This window comes from Drosophila innubila, assembly GCF_004354385.1.
Source record: "Drosophila innubila isolate TH190305 chromosome 3L unlocalized genomic scaffold, UK_Dinn_1.0 0_D_3L, whole genome shotgun sequence".
In the NCBI taxonomy this organism is placed as follows: Eukaryota; Metazoa; Arthropoda; class Insecta; order Diptera; family Drosophilidae; genus Drosophila; species Drosophila innubila.
Genome location: NW_022995376.1, coordinates 383,089 through 404,874, shown reverse-complemented (window position 1 = coordinate 404,874; position 21,786 = coordinate 383,089). Strand labels below are relative to the sequence as shown.

The following is a 21,786-nucleotide window of genomic DNA, read 5'->3' as shown; positions in this document are numbered from 1 at the left end:
AAATAATTTTCTGATTTGTATAAAAAAGTTAAAAAATAACTAATAATTTTTAATTTAAAGATTGAAAATAATTTTTAAATTCGATTTTTATAATAAAAATTTCAATTTCTATTATAAAAATTGAAAGATAAAAATTGATTAAAAATTGAATGTAAATATCCTTTGAACCAAGTGGCGTATTTTCAAAATCTAAAAATATTTATAATGTGTGACTCAATACTTTTCATATGATACATTACACGACCTTAAAAGACGTGGATTTTTATTTTTAATTTTTAATAATTAAATATCAAATACGTTATTTAACCACAAGAAATGCACCACTGTGCGGGAGTATGTCCTGTGGGTTGTATTGTGGGTTGTGTGATGCTTGTATCCACAATACGCAATCCTATTGCGCTCTTGCCAAGTAATGTTCTCTTTGGTAAACCGCTCTCCAAGATTCCCACCCACTTAAACACCGACACACACACATAACTCAAAATACACAAAAACCGAGTCGACTACGGATATGAAATATTTGTCACCACCACCAAAAAAGAGCAGCAAACAAAAAAAAAACCAAAAAATAAGCCACGAATTCGTTCATTTGTCGCTCTTTGGTGGTTTTCAGAACCAAGAATTCACTTCTGTTAGGAGGGACAATACAAAGAGTAACGTTTTCTAAATGTCAAGGATACAACAAATGCCAGAGTAACATCTACATCTAAAACTACCAACAACATACTGTAGCACTGAGAGAAAAAAGACTGCACAAGGACATCATCTGAAACAAAGATGTTCGCCATTGAATGCTGCAATTAATTATTGTGTTGCTAGTGCATAAAAAATGTTCGTATTTCTGACAAAGCGCGGGTGGAAAATATATCTCTATATAAGCTTCTAATTGGAAATCTTCGCAATAAAATATATAGAAAAGCAAATATAGATTTAACAATAAATCTTAAACTATCCTAAGAGACATCGCAAACTATTGATATATATATTTTGTAGTATTATAATAATTAATATTATTATTTTAGCTATATATTTTAACACTATCCAAAATTAATTATAACTACTCTAAGTAAATAGATAAATAAATAAATAAACTCCATTATTAAATGGATTTTTACATTTGTCATTGAGAAATAAAGAAAAATGTATAAAGCTAAGTTTAGATAATTATGTGCATAATTAGGTTTTGACATTTTTGCAACTTATATAGGTGATAAAGTTTAAGGATTTGTCTCATTGCATTTGACATTTGGTTCGTTAAGCGCATTTGTCGCTACACAAAATGTAGTTAAGCTCAGCAAAAATTCTGACAGGCAGCTCGCAAATTTGTCGGCCTTTAAGGGAACCCGGGACAGGCAACCAGGAAGCAAGGAAGCAAGGATTTAAGCCCACGCGTATACTAAGGTATGGTCTTAAGTTGTCGCAGTAAAGTACTACGCATATCTGAAACAGTTGGCGCCAAGGTCTTTCGTTAAGTTATTACCAGAGGGCAACCGCAACCAAAAAAGGCGACATTATTTCAGCTGTGCCTTGAGTTAATTGAATTCAGCGTAGTTTAAGTTATACGGCACAGTCATAAACGAGCGCATATGCGTAAAACTCAACTCAACTCTGTAGCTGTCATATAAATATATATACACGTATATATATGCATATGTATGTACATAAAAATATATGTACATAATGTAGTCGCATGCTATAATTTATGTAATGGCAACGCGCAAACACATTTCTTTCATGCTGCAGGCTTTTGGTGCCATCTAAAAGTGGTTTATTATTTGCCGAGCGAGCAGTATTTAAGCAGACGTGAGAGATGACTATATTGCTAAAGGGCCTTTTGTTTAGAGGTATTGAGCTTCGAATTGAAATAAAACACAGAAAATCGTTTTAATATTTGGCTTTATTGGAAGGATAATTTTTTGCCATTAATGTTTAAAAATGACTTTCGGCATGTGGAAGCCGCGGCTAGCTCGAATATAGCCAAGACTAGAGGTCCAATGTTGGCTACCAAGTATCCTAACGCTTGGGGTTTGTTGGCGTAGACGAGCGATTTCACATATCCCCAAAGAAAATAATCCAATGATGTCAAATCACACGATCTTGGTGGCAAATTGACAGGTCCATTCCGCGAAACTATGCGCTCATCGAATGTTTCCTTCAATAAATCGATTGTGACGTGCGCTGTGTGGCATGTAGCGCCTTCTTGTTGGAACCATATCTCATCCACATTCATGCCATCCATTTCGGGAACAAAATAGTCGGTTATCATGGCTCTATACAGGTTTCCATTAACGGAAACTGAATCTCCAATGCATGGTTTCGCGGCTTTAATTCTTGAACAAGCTGGATCTTGTAATCAAATTTATTTTCCACGCCGAGAAGCACTAAAAAGTGATGTTCTATTGCAACTATATGATATAATAAGCCAATTTCAACCTAATCGCCGGAATATGAATGTTGGGTTGGCCTTTTACATGCTGACTAAATTTGGCTCAAATCGGTCCACTATATCATATCGCTACCATAGAAGCGATCAGTTGAAAATCCCACATAATATATACAAGAGAATGAAATCGTGTAAAATGACATTGTAAGTGTTTTTATTTGTGTGATTTCTTTAAGTGCATATAAACATTTTATGTTTGTATATATGTAAGTGCAAAGTGCATGTATGTTTATATTTAGGTGCGACACTTCCGATACAAACATTGTCAATTCTATCAGTGGAGCACTCAGAACACATCGATAGCCTGAACTTAATACCACATTAAATTACTTTCCATTTCGTATTTTCTTTTTTCATGCGTCTCAGTATTTGATGAGCAGCTTAGCTATTATACAGAATCGATGCGTGTTTCTATGTCAAGCTATTGTTTCTCCTTAAATGAAGTGATAAAGCGTTGTATATGTAGAAAAAGTTTTGTTTAACATTAACATTAACGGATACCAGGACTTTGTTTGCTGTTGGACAAAACCCTTATTTGAGCCTTATAATTGTTAGACGTGTTGGTTTCAGAGTTTGCAAAAGAACGCTCTGATAGCCTTGGTTAATTAAATTAAACAATTAAAATGTTAATTAAATTACAAGTCAATATATATTTTTAATGGCTCCACCCGTCGCTCTTTCAGCTCCGAGTTAAGAGAGCGTTTGCATAAAAGTCTCTCTCTTCAGCACATTGGGAGCTGCTTTGGAGTCTGCGCAGTTATCAGAATGGCCAAGGAACGTCAACGCGAGTAACGTTGTCAACTTCATATCGCCTTTTTTTGTGAAGGCAAAATTTTGAGGTTAACAAGCCGGTAATTATTAATTTGTTCGCCCATTCGTAGTGAAAATTTAATTAAGTATTGTACAAAAAGTATGAAAAATTCGTTGTTTAAAAAAACAGCATTTTTTTTTAAAATTTAAATAGACTGAAGCCTTTAATTTATAAATTCAACCCTATACTAATAGTGTAAAACATATATTTTGTTGCTCTCGAGACCATTGTCAATTGGTGTAGCTAGCAAATATTTCGTTTTAGTCCAGGGAGATTTTGCGGAGTATTACCTGGGATCCCAAACCTTCGTTTACCACTGTACTCCAGTAGGCTTTTTCTTCTCAATCTGCCGTCTTTAATTAATCGTTCTAAATTTTTAGTTCTAAACATAATTTTTAATCTTAGTAATTTTTTTTTTTTGCCGACTACATTTAGTTGTGCATAATAAGATAAATAAATAAAATAAATGCATTAATTTACATTTAAGATAAATCAATAAACATTAAGTTGGCAATTAGATTGTTGCATAGCGACTGACGTATATGCCAAACATTCGAATAGGCCAAAACCCAACAGTCCAATTGAATCAAGTAAATTTTTCATGTTATTCCCCTTAAGCCAAATTTATGTTGTAGTTTTATTACAAATTATAAGTTTAATTACAGCACGAATCTGCAAGCTATTATGATTTAAAAATCTAAACAAAGCTCAAATTTAAATAAGCAGAGATCACAAAGCTTGTTAAATATTAGAAGAAAGGGAAACAATGTTAATTGCTTTATGTGTAATATTCGTTTTTTACTTTAGATAATACTGCGGAGCGTTATAGATCAAGATTTTCGGACAGTAGTGGCTGAAGACCAAGTCAAGCGTGAAGATAAGAAATGTCAATGGACAACGGTTTAGCTGGAACAATAAGCTACTTAATTACTTCGAAGTAAATAACATTTGTTATCGATGGAGCTGGCAATAATTATAGTGAAATTAAGTGTAAACATTTTTAACGGGAATTCAGGGAAATAGCAATATACCAGAATCTTACGCATTTGGATGAAGGATTTTTAACACTCGTCCCAGATCCGCTTTAAGTATTAAGCACCAAATTCGGCTTAACATGGCATCCATACAATTTGACCAGCTGTACTTTTCAAACTTTCCAAATTTAACAATGAAAAATGCAACAAAAACTTGCAACATGCTGTAACTTTAGCAGTAAAAACTTTTGTAATAACTCTTGTACGGCTTGTCTGAAAAAATGCGTGCTTCTATAAAATAAAATTTGTTTTCGTTGGCATATGAAAGCAAAATTAACGAATCACATCGATGTTCGTAGTGAACTTTTTGTGAAATCTATATTAAAGTTCAAGCATAGGGTTCGTGGCCTCCGGTTATTCAAGTTCATGTCTGAGTTGAAAGGGTGGAAAACAAGAAAATAAAATCTGCGTGAAAATATATAAAGTACAAGTGCTTGGATACCTTGTACATTTAAAATAATAATATGATTACTTAATACCTGCTCAGGAGCCGAAGGATTCTTATGATTGATAAAGAAAACTAACAATAATTAAAGTTAATTTAAGTTTTCCTATTAAGGTACATATAGCTTATAAGACAGAGGCTTGTAAGCTAACAAAAGAAAACAGTGCTGTCTAAGGACTAAAGACTAAGTTAAATCAAATGCCACAATCTATTACCCAAGGATACAACGCAACAAAAAAGGTTTCCACCAATCAAGATAGGATAGAGTAATAAGTAGCCACACTTTGTATTTATGATAAGCATTTGTATGCAGCTTTAATGACGAAGAGTTTTGTCGGACCAAATGAACGACAAACTAACAAACAAGTAAGACAAGCTTTAAGCAAGAGTGAACGACTACGAGATGCCCTGCGCCCAGAAACGCCAACCTATTTATCACTATTTTCATCTTCTTAATAAAATAATTTTTTGAGAAGTTTTCACGACTTCCGAATATATGAGTAAGTCTCAAGGACAAAGAAGAATTTGCAATATGAGGAGTTTACATATAAATTTTGGTGCTTCTAGCTCTTCACGTCTCTGAAAAATGTTTGTTAATGGGGATCAAGAATATATATACTTAATGGGGTATGCTACGCCTTAATTTACTTATTACATAAAGTGCACAAACTGATTACACTCTCGGTACAGGGCAGTCGAAGTGCTACAAATAATGGAAAAATGAGTGAGCGAGCAAAGGTCGGGAACGATAGGTGTATAATGGGGGGCGAGCGACGCCCACAAGAATATGAGTATTTATATATTTCTGGCAACTGGTGAGGCATTGATAAGTACATTGTTGAATGAATGAATGAGTGAAAGGTAAACGATCGAACCTACAACCTACGGTGAACACAGCAAATACAAATAAAACGAAAAAAGCGCCTGCGGCCAACGTTAGGGGTGCAAAAACCGGAGCCACGAAAACCAAGACGAACCACAAAAAAAAAAAAAAAAAAAAACAGAGAGAGAAAAGTGATTGGCAAGCTAAGGGCTAAAAATAAAAGAATCGCTTCCCGGTACGGTACGGTTATTTATTTGCTCATTTATTTGAATCACTTTTCGACGCATTTATTACTAGTTGTTGCCGTTAGCATTGAACATAAACAAAACCACGACAAAACATGCATACATATGTACAATGTACATGCGTGTTCATCTAAGTTAGCTATTGGTCGACAGGGGGTGAAAAGTATTGCAAACTTGAGTGTTTGGGGTTTGTGTAATGCAATAAAATGCTTAAGGAAATACATGTAGACTTGAAAACTCCTACACAAATAAATACACCTGTACGTATAACACATACAACATCGATTTTTTTCTGTTTTTTAAAGAAATATCTTTTGCAGTCGCCTGTGGTGAAAGTACCCGAACTGAAACCGTAACTGAAATTAATTCTCTTTCAAGAACCGAAAACCGAAACGCTTGTACCGGTACGGTTGTGGTAGGTTAAAGAGTTGACAAGCTTCCAACTGTCATAACTTGAAGAAAACTGACCCGATTTTCAATCGGAATGCCATTATGATCATGGTTTGGCTCCAAAATTCATTCTGCAATTGAATTTTGTTCATTTAGAAAATTTTATTATTTTTCAAAAATCATAGCCATGTTCCATGTTGATGGTAAGGGTCCCCCCTTTGAAATTTTGAAAATTCAAAATTTTAAATCTCAAGTTTTTACTTTTAATCAACTCCTTATTTAGTAATTAGTATAAAAAAACACTTTAAACTTGATTCTGAGACCTTTCATTTTTTTGTCAAATATCATGTGAAATTGAACAAAAATTTGGACTTGTAAAGTGGCCAAATCCGCAGTCTGGCCAACTTCAAACTGTCATAACTTGATCAAAACTTAACCGATTTTAAAGCGGAATGTCACTTTATTCATTATTTTCCATTTTAATTTATTCTACATTTAAATTTTATTAAATTCTTGAAAAAAATAAATTTTCTCTAGATTCTACCAGATATTGATTTCGATGCTAAGGGTCCCCCCTTTGAAATTTCAAAAATTCAAAATTTTAAATCTCAAGTTTTCACTTTTATTCAACTCCTTATATCGTAATTAGTATAAAAAAACACTTTAAACTTGATTCTGAGACCTTTCATATTTTTGTAAAAAATCATGTGAAATTGAACAAAAATTTGGACTTGTAAAGTGGCCAAATCCGCAGTCTGGCCAACTTCAAACTGTCATAACTTGATCAAAACTTAACCGATTTTAAAGCGGAATGTCACTTTATTCATTATTTGGCATTTTAATTTATTCTACATTTAAATTTTATTAAATTCTTGAAAAAAAATAATTTTCTTTAGATTCTACCAGATATTGATTTCGATGCTAAGGGTCCCCCCTTTGAAATTTCAAAAATTCAAAATTTTAAATCTCAAGTTTTCACTTTTATTCAACTCCTTATATCGTAATTAGTATAAAAAAACACTTTAAACTTGATTCTGAGACCTTTCATATTTTTGTAAAAAATCATGTGAAATTGAACAAAAATTTGGACTTGTAAAGTGGCCAAATCCACAAACACCAACTTCAAACTGTCATAACTTGATCAAAACTGAACCGATTTTAAAGCGGAATGTCACTTTATTCATTATTTTCCATTTTAATTTATTCTACATTTAAATTTTATTAAATTCTTGAAAAAAATAGTTTTCTCTAGATTCTACCAGATATTGTTTTCGATGCTAAGGGTCCCCCCTTTGAAATTTTGAAAATTCAAAATTTTAAATCTCAAGTTTTTACTTTTAATCAACTCCTTATATCGTCATTAGTATAAAAAAACACTTTAAACTTGATTCTGAGACCTTTCATTTTTTTGTAAAAAATCATGAGGAATTGAATAAAAATTTTGACTTGTAAAGTGACAAACTCCGAAGTCTGATCAAGTTCGAACTGTCATAACTTCATAAAACCTGAACCGATTTTCAAGTGGAATGTCATTTTGATCAAGATTTGGACTCTAAATTTGAATTTTGTTCATTTAAAAATTTTTATTATTTTTCAAAAATCATAGCCATGTTCCAAGATGGTAAGGGTCCCCCCTTTGAAATTTTGAAAATTCAAAATTTTAAATCTCAAGTTTTTACTTTTAATCGACTCCTTATATCGTAATTAGTATAACACAACACTTTGAACTTGATTCTGAGGCCTTTTATTTTCTTGTACAAAATCATGTCAAAATTAAGAAATACTTTGACTTGTAAAGTTGCTAGGTCAGAGGCTTGAGCAACTTCGAACTGTCATAACGTTGCCAAAGCTGTACCGATTTTCAAGCGGAATGTCATTTTGAACATGGTTTGGCATCTTAATTTACTGCATTCAAATTTTACTAAATTCGTTCAAAAAATTTTATTCCTCTGGATCAAGATGTTTCAAATCTTAAAATGTTACAAAATTGATTTGGTGTACCATTACGTACCGGAAGAACCGAAAGAAGAAAACTGAATTAGAACCTTTTACCAAAATAGTTTTTTTCGAAACGTACCGGAACCAAAACTGTAACATTTATTGGTGTCGGTTTGATTCTTTGGTTAAAAAAATAAATGTGAATTTATATTTTGTCTAAAAACTCGTGCACATTTCTAACAGAATCATTATTTTCTCTACGAAATGCGACAAGTGTGTATGTCACATCAAGTATGAAATTTTGTTACTCAGGTACTCAGTTAGTCAGATACTCAGTTACTCACCGTGGTAGCGCCTGGCGTGGTGGCCGTGTGGGGAGTATAGGCGGCATATGCCGGTTGAGGCAGTGGAGCCGTATAGCGATAGGCCTGTTGGGCGACCGCAGCAGCAGCGGCGGCCGGGGCGTAACCCTGCGGTGTCCAACTGGTGGCACCGCGATAAGGTGCGCCGGCTGCCAGAGCAGCGCCGGCAGCAGCAGCAGCGGCTGGACTAGTCATAGCCGGTGGACGCTGTGGTATGGCGCCTTTTAGTGTTACGGCAGACGCGCTCAACGGTGCGCCGGGAAATGCGCTGCGTGGCGTTGGCGATGCGGTTGCGATGCTAGCAGCACTGGAAGAGCCCTTTAAATAGACAGAGAGAGAGAGAGAGAGAGAAAAAACAACATGTGTGTGAGTGAGATAGAATGGTTTGTGAACACTGATAAAATCAAGTGAAATTTTAATATTTTCACATTGATTTAACTATTTTCCTCTTAAAGTGAACAATTTTTGTTAACTATATTGCTTAATTTATTTTATTTCATTTTATTTTATTTTATGCTATTTTTATTTTTTATTTATTTTTATTTTATTTTGAATGTTAAACTTTTTACTTCATTTAATTTTGTTTCTGACTCTTCTCACTAGTGGAATTCGAACCCACGCCTTCAAACTGAAAAGTTGCATTTGTTTTTACTGTTCGCTTTTTCTGTCTGTGTATGTGTGCCTATATAAATAATGCTAACGCATGAGTTGGAGTTTGGATTTAGGTGTCGTAAACAGAAACCGCAGCACAGCAGCTGTGGCTGCATCTGAAAACCTTTGCTTACCGCCATAACATACAACAAATTCTGTAGATTTTGGTTTTGTCGAGTTTGCTAGTTGGGCTTTAGTAAAAAAACGACAAGTAAATAATACAAAAGGTAAAGAAGGAATGTGGCCCATAAATATAATTTTATATGGTCGTGCTGAATATTTGCAATATACTGATTATACTTATATATCCCGGAATTTAGAAAAAACAAGGATACCCTGTGCCCAAATACTCTGCACTAAATGTTGATTTTCGACCGATTACTCCTATGGCGGTTTTATGATATATTCAACCGATTGGAAGCAAATCTGGTCAGGACTCTTAATACCACCCCAAATGCATATTCTGTGAGCATGGCTAAGATATCTCAAAAAACAAAAACTTTCTGTTACTAAAACTTCATTTATAAGTAAATCAAATCAAAAATAAGTAAATCACCGTCATTACTTTAATTTCTATTCTCAATCTAATCTATTAAATAATATCACACCGTGGCATATCCCCCAACAATTTCAAACTCGAATCAATTGCTTTAGTTTGGGGTCGTAAAACGAACTGGCAAACATCTCAAACGCTCGAATGCAATAAATTTAAGCCGGTAAATTAGACACGTTTGGTACATTGTGGAGAGAACGGAGAATGGAAAAGTTGATTCCCCCATTTTGTTCAGGGCTATAGCTTCTGCTTCGCCTACACCACGATGGCTGCCAAAAATAATCATAAAGGTAATTATTTTATCGTTCGTTCAAAGTCGGTTTGAACGAAAAATAAAAAAAAATAATAAAAAAAATTTCAAACTCTAGCATCTAGTTGGGGCACGGAACTAGACAGCAGTACGGAAAGAGAGCGATAGAGCGAGAGAGAGAGAGAGAGAGAGAGAGGCAAAATAATGAGGACGTGATTAATTATAAAGTTTGTGGTAGATGAGCACACACACAAACAATATTCTAGTTGTCTTGTGTTAGCACTCTCTCATATTTTTGGTAATTTCGGCGCATTTTCAACATTTTGTTGACGCCTTCGTTCTATTCTATTAAATATTTTCGTTCGCCGTTTTTATGCAAAGGACGTTTTATGCCATGCTTCCTTCCTGTCTGTCTGGCAGGCGAACAGGACCCCAGTTGAAATCAAGCGAAAATATTAATAATAATAATTTATTACCGACTGACAGGTGGATAGGGAGGAAACGGCGAACAACGGGCGGAGGTGTCGCTGCTGTCAAGCCTATACTCTTGGGCTCAGATAAACGTTTTGTGATTCGAGCAGCCAGTGCTCTTCAATGGCAGCCATTGTCATTTTAGCCGTAATATTGGAATACGTGAGCTGTGGTAATTGCTTTGCTATGAATTAAAGTCTTCCTTCGGTCGGTAAATTATCTATTAACATTATTCGCATCGATTTCTTAATAAACATAATAATTATAATGGAAAAATCTAAAATAAATCTCATATAAATTAAAAATTTCTGTTTTGAAATTATTCCCGTATAATATTTATTTATTACAAGTTCTTTGGCATTTGTACAATTTCGATTCATGTCTCACTCAGAAAGTTCTAATTATTATCCAAGTCACACTAATTCATTCGACTCTTGGACTTTGAGGCACAATGCAAGTCTTAAAATAAATTTTAAATAACTTAATGGTAACCCAGTTATAAAAAGAAAGAAAAAAGAAAGATTTGCGTAGAAAGCGACTCATTTGGCAATGCAAAGCTTAAAACCAGCGTAGTGCAAAAGTGGAATGCATAATATTTGCATTGTGTTTAAGAAATCTCTGCACATATACATACATACATTGTCAAGTTGTAAGGATGTGGGTATGGGTGTGTGTGAGTGTTTGTATAATTCATACTTTTCAACCACTTATTGTTTATACTAAATAAAGGAAAAACTTTTTCCATGATTAAAACCGACGGCAACGTGCAGAATGTCGGTTATGTGCTAGTTTAGGGATGCTCGGGAATGGCTCGGTCACAGTGAGCTCGGCTAAAAGCCCAGCGATATAGGCGTAAAAGCAAAAACAAAAACAAAAACGTTGTCTTTGAAGCGCAAAATGTTTTTTATATACCCTGCAGAGCGTAAAAGAGAGTGTTAAGTTTAGCAGCTGTGCAATTTTATACACCATAATGGAAATATTTTCTAATTTTTTTTTTGCGGAAATAAACTTTTTCTTAAATAAATAAATATTTAAGTAATGTATTTAAAGTCGCGAAATTAATTTGAGTTTTTCGTTTTTAAATATTAATTTCTTAAAGCCTTTTAAGTTATGTAAAGAGTGTTCAGTTTTCAACATATTCTTTTTTGGTGCTGTTACTGAAGCTGTCGTAGACTTTCTTTGTTTTTTATTTTAAATTAAATACGGTGAATTAAACGGTCTATTTTCTTCTCTTAAAGAAAAAATTTTTATAAGCGCCTCATACATAATAATGTTGTAGGTCTGGCCTACAAAGATACCAACTGAAATCGGTAGAACAATGAGAGGCAAAAGCAAGTAAAAACATTGGACTTAACGTTAGAATTTAGCAAAATGTTAATAGGTTTATTGCAAACAAAGTTTATGATATATTTATATTGTTATATTTGCAAATAAATAAATATAAAACTCTTCCTTTCATTGCGCTTTTAATTAGTTTTTATTTTACTCAATAACAATCGCTAACGCCAAAATGTAGGCAATACTTTTTATATCATCACATAAATGCTTAGTATATATTGTCAAATTTATATTATACATTATTATATTTTTTATTCCCAAATAAATAATTTAATAAAAATTAAGAATCCTTGCAAATCAGACACCAAATTGTCCAAGGGGATTTTATTGGGACTAACAATTTTAGTGATTTTGTGAAAGAGACATGTACAATGAGTTAATGGTATTTCGTGAGTGAGCACTTTGCAGTATAATGTTATATTTATTAATTCCTCTTTTAGTTAGACAACGTATTAATTTGATAAACTCAACAAGGCGTTTCAGAACCCTCCAGCTGCCAACAGAGCCTATTAATTGGTCAAGTTAATTACAATAATGAGGCAAAGAGCCAAAAGAGTAGCCGCAAATTAGTCTAAGACTAACGAAGGACATTCTTAACACAGACCTGATATCTAGTCTTTTTTATTCTGTTTAAGACGAATTTTCAGCATTTTGTTACTTTGTCATACACAAATGAATGCTACTCTTCTTTGTTGTGGTTTTCAGGTCAACTAGAAATGCGTTTGGTTTTTTGAGAGAAAATAGGGCATGGAAAGATACTGATTTATATTTAAATACTTTAGGATTTAATAAAGCTTTTTTTTTATGTAATTTATTTGAAGTACATTGTAAAACAGTTCATTATATTCTTAATTTTAGGCAGTATTTTATTTCATGTTTTAAGTAGTCATTTAGGATATTATTGTGAAATTTGGACACTCTGAGCATAAAATGGCAACGGCTCAACGTTAAAAAGTCTAAGACTAGTAGTGAGAAAATTATCCTAAAATAAAAAAAATCTCAAACTAAAAAAAATTTAACAGAATTCAAAATTTAATAATTTGCTGAGTGCCAAAAAAAAAATTGTGCATTAGATTGTATTTTTTTTTTCTCTATCGCGGAATTGTATTTCAGTGTAGGTCCTGCCAAACGTCTTGCCAAGAAGAAAGCAGCAATTTTTACGCCAAGTGGGAAGTGAGAAAGCCGAACATGACAAGTTGCGTCAACTTTGACATTTCTGCATGTAACTTAACAGCTGCCACCCACATCGCATCATAGCATCGATTGCCTGACAAAAGTCGTTTCACTTGGGATGTGGATGTGGATGTGAATGTGGATGTGAGTGTGGGCAACCAACGCGTTCAGCGTGCTTGACGCCAAATGATTTATGACAATAAGTTGAAAGTTTTCAAAGCGTGTGCTGTGGCTGTCAATACCAGAAACGCCCTGACCACACTCATTCACTCCAAACACGAGAATTGACAGCGTTTATTAAAGGCAACTGAAGCTTCCTTTTCATTTAACTGATTTTCAATTTGCAGTTGGAGAATTGTTTAAGGAAAAATAAGAAAATGCCAATGCCATTAAGTTGTCAGGCAAAACGACGGTGTTGTACATGTCCTGCCAAAACAGGACGACAGCTGCAGCAACGTGAAACATCCTTAGGCCACTTACACCTTCTCAGGAATTTCCGAGCTGCGGCTGCTCACACTCACGAGTATACTACGAATATTCAAGGTACAAGCATGATATTCGCTTGAGTTGATGTTGATGCTGTGCTGATGGTGTGCTGAGAGGGTGTGGATTTGCATTGCTGGGAATGTTTCGTTCCTCATGTGACATGCCGATGCCGCTACGCTACACATTGACATTAATGTCCGCATGGATTACTCGGCTATTGCTACACCATACTACATAAACCAGGTAGTCCCGACTCACTTCGCTTGTGTCAAACCTACATGTAATAAACGCAGCACAATGCTACAAAATGAAAACAGAAACAAGCAGACAGATACGTACGTCTGACCAATTTCCAACTCTCATAACTTCATCAAAACTGAACCGATTTTCAAGCGGAATGTCATTATGATCATGATTTGGCCTCTAAATTCATTCTGCATTTGAATTTTATTAACTTTTAAAAAAAAGTTATTTTTTGACAGAATTCGATTTTGATGGTAAGGGTACCCCCTTTGAAATTTGGAAAATTCAAAATTTTAAATCTCAAATTTTCACTTTTAATCAACTCCTTATATCATAATTGGTATAAAACAACACTTTAAACTTGATTCTGGGACGTTTCATTTTTCTGTAAAAAATCATGTCAAATTGAACAAAAATTTTGACTTGTAAAGTTACTAGATCCAACGTCTGACCAACTTCAATCCGTCATAACTTTGTCAAAACTAAACCGATTTTCAAGTGGAATGTCATTTTGATCATGATTTGGCCTCTTAATTCATTCTGCATTTGAATTTTGTTCATTTAGAAAATTTTATTATTTTTCAAAAATCATAGCCATGTTCCATGTTGATAGTAAGGGTCGTATTAAAATTTAAAGCTGATCAAGATTATATATAAACTTGTAAGGTTTTAGATGCCTCATATACATGAGGGGTATAAAAACAAAATGAAGTGGAAATGACTTTGATGGCTGTTCGGGGAATTAATCTCCACGTTTGATTGAAGTACTCGTGGCGCAACTGATTGGATGACACGAAGTAAAAACCATGCACAAACAAATAAATTGTTAAGAGCAATGGTGGTCTGCATTTGTGATATCCCCGCCATCCCTCTATCTTCCTATCCCCCGATTCCATCCATCCCTTACAGACTAAGCCAATTACGTGGATGGAAGCCAAAAACAAAAGGACAATAAAGTGCTAGCTCGTAAATGGAGAAGTACTGGGAGGCATCCAAAATCTCTCCACTGGTAGTTGCAAAGCAGCTTAACTAAGCAGAATTTTCAGGCATCAACGTCACGTTGCGTATACGCAGATTTTCGTTTCGTTTTCAATAAAAGGAAAAAAACCAAAACAAAAAAAAAAAACAAAAAAACACAGCAACATAAAATTCTTTTGCATACTTTTGTGCACAGCTAAAACTGAATTGGTAGCAAACCCATAACAACAACAACGACAACGACTTGTCACAACGGCACTTGATGATCTTTTCAATTACATTTAACTATTGTCTGTATGTTGTGTGTTTTGTGCTCATTCTCAAAGATATTGACTGTGCACACTCTTCTCATATATACAAATTATCATAAGTTTGCCATCCGCATGCGATAAATTCTTTTTGTGATTCAGCTCAATTTGGGAAATAACCACAAATACTACTTATGTGGCTTTTTTTACCCTGTATTCCTTAATAATATGCAGAATTGTTTGTGCAAGTATATATAAAAGGCGGAATCAGTCACTGATTTGATTATTTTCTATCATACCATTTCATCGTCTAACATCGCAATTAATATCGCAAAATATAAGGACATTAATTCTATTTGAATTACCGATCGTAAAGAAGTTTTTTAATATAAAATCAATAAACACAACTTGACAATTGCTTTCACATTACAAAAATAACTAGATTGAAAAATATGTTAACAATGTGCATTAAAAAATAAACCAAGTCTTTTCAACATGACAATATAATGGATATCGAATCAATAGTATGAAATAAAGCGTCCCTCTATTTTCTTTGTTACTATCTTCAAGATCTTTAAGATCAACAAAATTAATTATTTCAAAAATACCCTGCATTCGATTTGTATAGCTAACGTCTAAATATCTTTTTGTGCGTAGTGTGCTACGTCTTTACAATTTAAATAAAAAATTATACACATTTAGTTGCCGTACAAGCTGTTAAGCGTGTTAGAAATTTTTGTGTTAATATTATTGAAAAGTAACATAAAATTGTTCAGTGACTTTATAAAATGGCAAGTAAGAGGCGTCAAAGGGCAGGATGTGCCTGCTGCACAGGTTTATCCTCACCAACCAAATCACCAAGCAATTCTGGGTGAGCAGACTATTGATCTTACATATAGTTTCTTCAGTTAAAAAATAAACTAACATTTAACATTATTTTTTTTTAATTTTGTAATTTTAGCAACCAGCCAAAACTGGTTGAATACGATAACCATAGTCCGTGCTCTCATGAAAGTTGCAGAGTCTATGGCGTCCATGATGATCCCTATATACGACCCTTTGATCCCAAGGAATGTGAGAGTAATGGTCGATCCTATATTGACAAATCCTTGGGCTTCCCACTTGGTATTGTGACTGGCACTGTGGCAACAAAGACGGGCACGCCAAATATCGAATCAGTTCGATTTGCAAGCAATTTAAAGGCATTCGCAACTACCTATTTTACAAGGCGCACCGAATGGAATCCTGAATTGATCGATCAGATTGTCGCCGAGGGACAAATCTTGTACAGCGATTCAGAAGCCATGGAGTTTCCCAATGCGAACGTATATCCAGAGGTATATGATGATAATGAACAGGCTGTAACGCGACACTTTAAGATAAAAGACATTGAATTTGCCATGGAATTGGATGCACCCTTTGAACTGTATGGAATTCAGAATATAATCGGACGTTTGCGTCGAATTATGAATGCCTACTTTAGAAGGCATAAGACAGCGGTATTTTGGACCCCCAATTGGTATTTGCTAATATGGAAAGATGCCGGCGTTTGGATGGTACTCGATTTAAACGGACGCGATAAGGATACGTTAAAAATCAATAATGATGGTGGCTTCCCAGTACTGCTAGCCATGCGATCCCTGGATAATGTCATCCATTTGATCAAGGAGGAGAGTAATCTCGAAAAGACGGATCCATTTACGCTGCGTGATATTTTAGTTGTTAGATTGGTAACGCCGGGTGCAAATGGACGCAGTCAGGAACGCGATTTCGGACCACGTATGAGTGAATTTGATGTAATTGCCTCCGACTATGCGTATCTCAAGTCCAATCTGCATTTGACGCTCAATCCAAAGGATGCGCTCCGTAATCGCAGCGCTTTACCGGTCGCTGTCGCCACAGCATTGGCTTCCAAAATCGATCATCCGGCCACTTGGGATGCGAAAACCTACGACAAAGTTATTTGCTACGGTGTTAACATGTGCAAGAATTGCTGGGAACCATGCACGGATATTAATCAGCCAATGGATTTGGATACATTTCCGCGGCAAATTCGTTTGGGACAATTTGTAGCCGAGGTAATGCTCACACCGAATGTCTACGAGGGATGGTGGAAGTGTGTACCCATGTACAAATATAATGACTTTCATTTAATGCTTGAAAAGGCGTTGTCCGAAAACGATTATGTCATCTTTCAGATCAACAATCAAATGTATTCGCTTTGGAAAAAGGGTGAATTCATTTATTTAATGGATCCCTATCGCCATAACATTGTTGGCCGCATTCTTGAGGAGGGCGAGGATCCCAAAAGTGCATCAGTTCGCATGTTTGGCAATATGGATCGGCTTCTTAGCGTATTTCATCAGATATTGCTTGAATCGAATCGCTCAGCAATATTTCATATACACACGTTGCGTATACGCAATATCACGGAATGTCCACCTGGTACAGCGCCAATGCTACTACCACCTGATCAGGACATCGAAGTTGCTTCGCTTAATGAAAACATACGCTTTGATGAAAGCTATGACAAATGTCTTGAGGAACTGGGCGTGATCAGTGACTATGAGGAAGACTTGGCTTCCGAAATTGAGCCGATCGAGGAGGTCAGCTCATCCGAAGAAATGGTCGAGGAGGAAGAAGGCGGCGAAGCAGGTCCTGGTGAAGGTGGCGAAGATGATGATGCGGACGAGGATTAAACAAATCAAATATTTGCTTGTCATGTTTGGATCAATAAATTTCATTTGTTAAAATATCGTTAATGTAATTTATTTATTTTTAATTTGAATACCCGTTAAAATGAATATGTATCTGTATTAAGCAACGGGTATCTGGTAGTCGGGATATAACCTTGACCTGCGTGAAGTTTCAGCCAAAAAACAATAACACGAATATTTTATTAATGTTCTTAAAAGTCAATAAAAATTCCAGTGCCATGCAATTTTAATAATGCACATTCCTACCCGCATGAAACATTTAACCATTAAAATTACTCTAACGTAAAAAAAATTTTAAACTGTTTCCTTATTTAAAAAGCTTAAAAGTTTTGTAGTATTTTTGTCACTCCCACCAACAATATATTGCAATTTTTATGAGTATTGGTTTATTTTATATTGTATATTGCGGATCCGGGCGAATCTATGTATTCACCTGGTTACAGCATCAAATGTCAACAGATTACCAATACTACCTAAAAACACATTGGACATTGGACACTGCACCTGCTACAAATAAAGGGACTAAAATAGTTCAACCAAAAAGGATTAAATGCATGGGCAATATTTTGTATAGGTAGCTGGTGCAATGTTCGAACAACATAGATATGACAAATTAATGACTGGAAACCCGAACGTCGTGTGTTAAGTGATTAATTACTGGCCAAAGCCCCCCATAAGTCCTGAAGTAACTCTCCCGAGTAGTAGCCTACCACCCACGTTAGCTATTCATGAGTTATAGTTAGTAGTGAAGTAAGTTAAAACTTCAAAACGATTTTTTACAGAAAAGTAAAATCTTGAAAATGCCTTTATAGGCCAATTACATTCAGCTTGTAAATCGGTTAAGTTTTTATTAAGTTATGAAAGTTTGAAGTTGTTTGTACCTTTAACCTAGCCACTTTACAAGTCCAAAAATTGGTCCAATCTGACATGATTTTTTAACAAAAATAAATAAAAACTCTAATTAGGGCACCAGGAGTTGATCAAAAAAAATATGTTCGAAAACATTAATTGAAAATCAGTTGAGTTTTGACAAAGTCTACAAGTTCGAAGTTTGGAAAAAATATATTTTTTCTTCAGAATAACTTGAACCCGCCTTTTCTACTTGCACAGTGGAATTCTTCACAGAACATTCAATTATTTTTTTTACATGCTAAGCATGCAGTAGGCATAGCAAACAAATTAGTCGTGGGCCAATTTTGTAGCTTAAGACGTTTTTAGAATGCGTAAGCCGTAAAAGCCTAAGAAATGCGCAAGAAAGAAAAACTTGGCCAAGGTATCGCTGAACATTAAGATAAGAGAAAAGTTGACGCTTCTTAAAAGCAATCGAACTTGATTTGACTGTTAATATTATAAACCTAATGCAAAAATTATAGCCTTGGTAAGTGTGTATACATAGTATGTAGGAATGTTGGTGTGCATTATAAAAAAAGTCTCATTGATTGCGGTTTGTGACTTTTCTAGTTATAGACTTTAATTTTTTTAAATACTATAGAATTACAAACAAAGTGAACTTTTTGTAGTGAAGAACATGCAACTGAAATCAAAAAAGAACCTTGAGTCGAGAAAGCTCTAACACAAGCCTTAAGCCCCAAGTTGTATACATAAACTAACAAAAAGCAGAAGTAGTTGTAATGGCAATAATGCTGATTAAGAATACACAGAAAATTTAAGTATTCTTTTTATCCATTTTTAATGAAAGACAGATATTATTGAAGCTCGATAAACAAGATAAGCAGCCAAGTTATTTAAAGAAACAAACAAATTGCAAATCGTTACACTGTTTCCACCAAAAACGGCAGGAAACTGCAATAAAATAAAATAAGGAAAGCGTAAAAAAATTATTTAAGTTGTATACTTATTTGGCAGGGATTTATTCTGTAAACTTAAGATAGTCAGGTAGAAGCTGGAAAATTCGGCATTTAATTTATTTTAATTAACTGGTGCGAATGGTGCGAGTGAGCCTATTTGGAACTGCTTCGGGCTAATCAGTGAACTACATTTCATGACGTCAAACGTTGATATATTCATTAAAATTTCAACAAACATTAAATTAACAGCATAATAAGCGCAGTTAACGAAATTTTCAATGGGATTACGAAAGCAAAATCTAATTTTAGACAACTGATTTTTACTCCCACACAAGCGACAACAGGGCGTGGGGAGTTGTCTGCTAGAAAATAAACAGCTGCGACTAAGAAACACCCTCTAAAAAATACCTAGACGAACAAATAAGTAGTACAAATCTTAAAAAAAATCTCAAATCTTCTTTGATTTAAAAATAATATTTAGATCAACCTGATCAATCAATTGAACTTATATCAATATTTAAATTGAAATTAAAAATAAAATTGAAAATCTATTGTTACGCGTTAAGGTGTAATTTAAATTAATTCTTTATTGAACCGAAACCAACCAACATAAATCGGTTACTAATCGGTTATTATGGACTATATCATTCCGGCTGTTCGGTTTCGCTTTAATACAAAAATGTTGTTCAGCAAGACTTTCAATAGGTTAATACCGGTTAAAGGTTTATGAATTAAGTCCGTGTTTCCCTATTTCGTAAAATTCATGTTACGTACTCTACTGATTAATTTCTGGTTACAGGGTATAATGAGGGCAACGTGACAGACGAATTATGAAGCTAGCAATAAGCTTCCGCACAAAATTAGCAAAACTTCCTGAGGAGTCCATGTCTACGTCACCACATCGACAGAAGAGAGCAAATTTGCGGAGAGATATTTAATAGTATGGCTACGGTTTATAGGATGAGTTTTCTTGTGTCGCGACGGGCGTTGCCAATTGGCTTTACTTTCAGATTAACAACTAAATATTTACCTTAAATGTGAAGAGTCCTTCCTTCACCTTTGTTATTAACGCGGACAGTTCTCCAAGCCTTGCTGGGAGTAATGCAAATATTTTTTGACAAAATAACTGGCAAGGCTGTCAGACGACCTCAAACACAACACAATACACAAGAACTTCTTTTTTTTACACCAAAAGTTTTATAATTCTTGAACTTAAGTTTTTTAATTCTTAAACAATATTGTGTTATCTTATGTTGTTTTTACGAATGCAACAGTAAAAATATTAAAAGTATTTGTGTAAAGTAATAAGTAAAAGGAGAAAAGCAAGAAGCAATAACAGCTAAAAGCAGCAGCAGCAGCAGCGACAACAAAGATGAGCGAATGCCTGGAAAAATCGATAAATTTGTTGGCGCTGACGCATACAACCGGCAGACACTGTAGTGCGGTATTGTCTGCTGCCAAACATTGCCGGCTGCTCAATTGTTGTTGTAGTTACCAATTGGTTGTTGCTATTGTTGTTGTTGTGAAACCTGTCTATGCTTTAAGTTAAAGTTGCAAAAGTTGTGCAACAAAACAACAAAATATTTTGGTAATTTTGTTAATTATTATTTATAAGGTCTCTCTCTCTCTCTCTCTCTCACTTAATCGCGACTCTGGCTGTTGTTGTTCGAGAAAATTGCAAGCGACAAAAAGATATAAACGAATAAAATTGCGAGACCGTCAAGTATTTTGTTTAGATGGTGCCTTACTGGGTTCGTCTCGTCGACACGACCAACGAACTTCAACTAATAGCCGAACGAACGAGTGCTATTGCCTGAAACTGAAACTCAGCTGAACTGAACTGAACTGAAACGAAGCTGAAGTTATCGAGAGTCAGTGTCTGGCGTCGGAGTCGCAGTCGCATTCGCATTCGCAGTTGTCGCACACTGGGGACGCAGGTCGAAGTGCTTGGAAAATATTATTATCTTGACAAAAGAGCTCGATACAAAATTCTATAATGATAAAGAATCCGTGAAAACTTTGTAAAGATGGTAAGAATTTTTGGTGGAACAGCCTCTCCAAGTTGACTCATATGTTTTAATGAAGAAATAATCGAAAATGTATAATTTGTTAAAAATAATATACATATGTATATAGAAAATTTGTTTAAGATTAAGAATCCAATAGGAGTTTTAAGTAAGAATTGGGCTTGAAACAGCCTTTTGCAACTAAGAAAGGTTACAAAAAATGTATAAGTAAGATTTTAAAAGTGCATATAATTTATGATATTTCTACTAGTAAATTATAAAAAGAAAATATTTTTATTGTATGAGAGATTTTATCAAAGCTTATAAATTTTTCTAATTAACGCTTTTTTAATTTAAAAAATATCATCACTGC

At 34.5% G+C, this 21,786-nt stretch overlaps 2 protein-coding genes and 1 long non-coding RNA gene across 5 annotated transcripts in view; 2 read left to right on the top strand and 1 right to left on the bottom strand.

The window, feature by feature from the left end:
- Nucleotides 1–21,786, bottom strand: part of LOC117788200 (protein alan shepard) — a 72,350-nt gene that overhangs the window by 33,877 nt on the left and 16,687 nt on the right. The window contains exon 3 of one of the 3 annotated variants that reach the window (XM_034626891.1): nt 8,474–8,809. In XM_034626891.1, the coding sequence (XP_034482782.1) occupies nt 8,474–8,809 (336 nt within the window). Of the gene's footprint in view, nt 1–8,473; nt 8,810–21,786 lie in introns of those variants that run through there. The other 2 variants (XM_034626888.1, XM_034626886.1) reach the window with 2 other exon arrangements.
- On the top strand, nt 3,752–4,572 carry LOC117788202. The gene is made up of 2 exons (XR_004617742.1): nt 3,752–3,844; nt 4,062–4,572. It is a non-coding gene; the product is annotated as an uncharacterized LOC117788202 (long non-coding RNA).
- On the top strand, nt 15,599–17,637 carry LOC117788201. Its single transcript, XM_034626898.1, has 2 exons — nt 15,599–15,753; nt 15,844–17,637. The coding sequence occupies exons 1-2, from the start codon at nt 15,671–15,673 to the stop codon at nt 17,579–17,581; spliced, it is 1,821 nt and encodes a 606-aa protein (XP_034482789.1). The 5' UTR covers nt 15,599–15,670; the 3' UTR covers nt 17,582–17,637.

Excerpts from the sequence above, each read along its gene's own strand:
- LOC117788201 (XM_034626898.1), top strand. The coding sequence starts at position 15,671 with ATGGCAAGTAAGAGGCGTCAAAGGGCAGGATGTGCCTGCTGCACAGGT. Across the intron at positions 15,754-15,843 it reads AAATCACCAAGCAATTCTGG|CAACCAGCCAAAACTGGTTG; the intron begins GTGAGCAGACTA and ends TTGTAATTTTAG.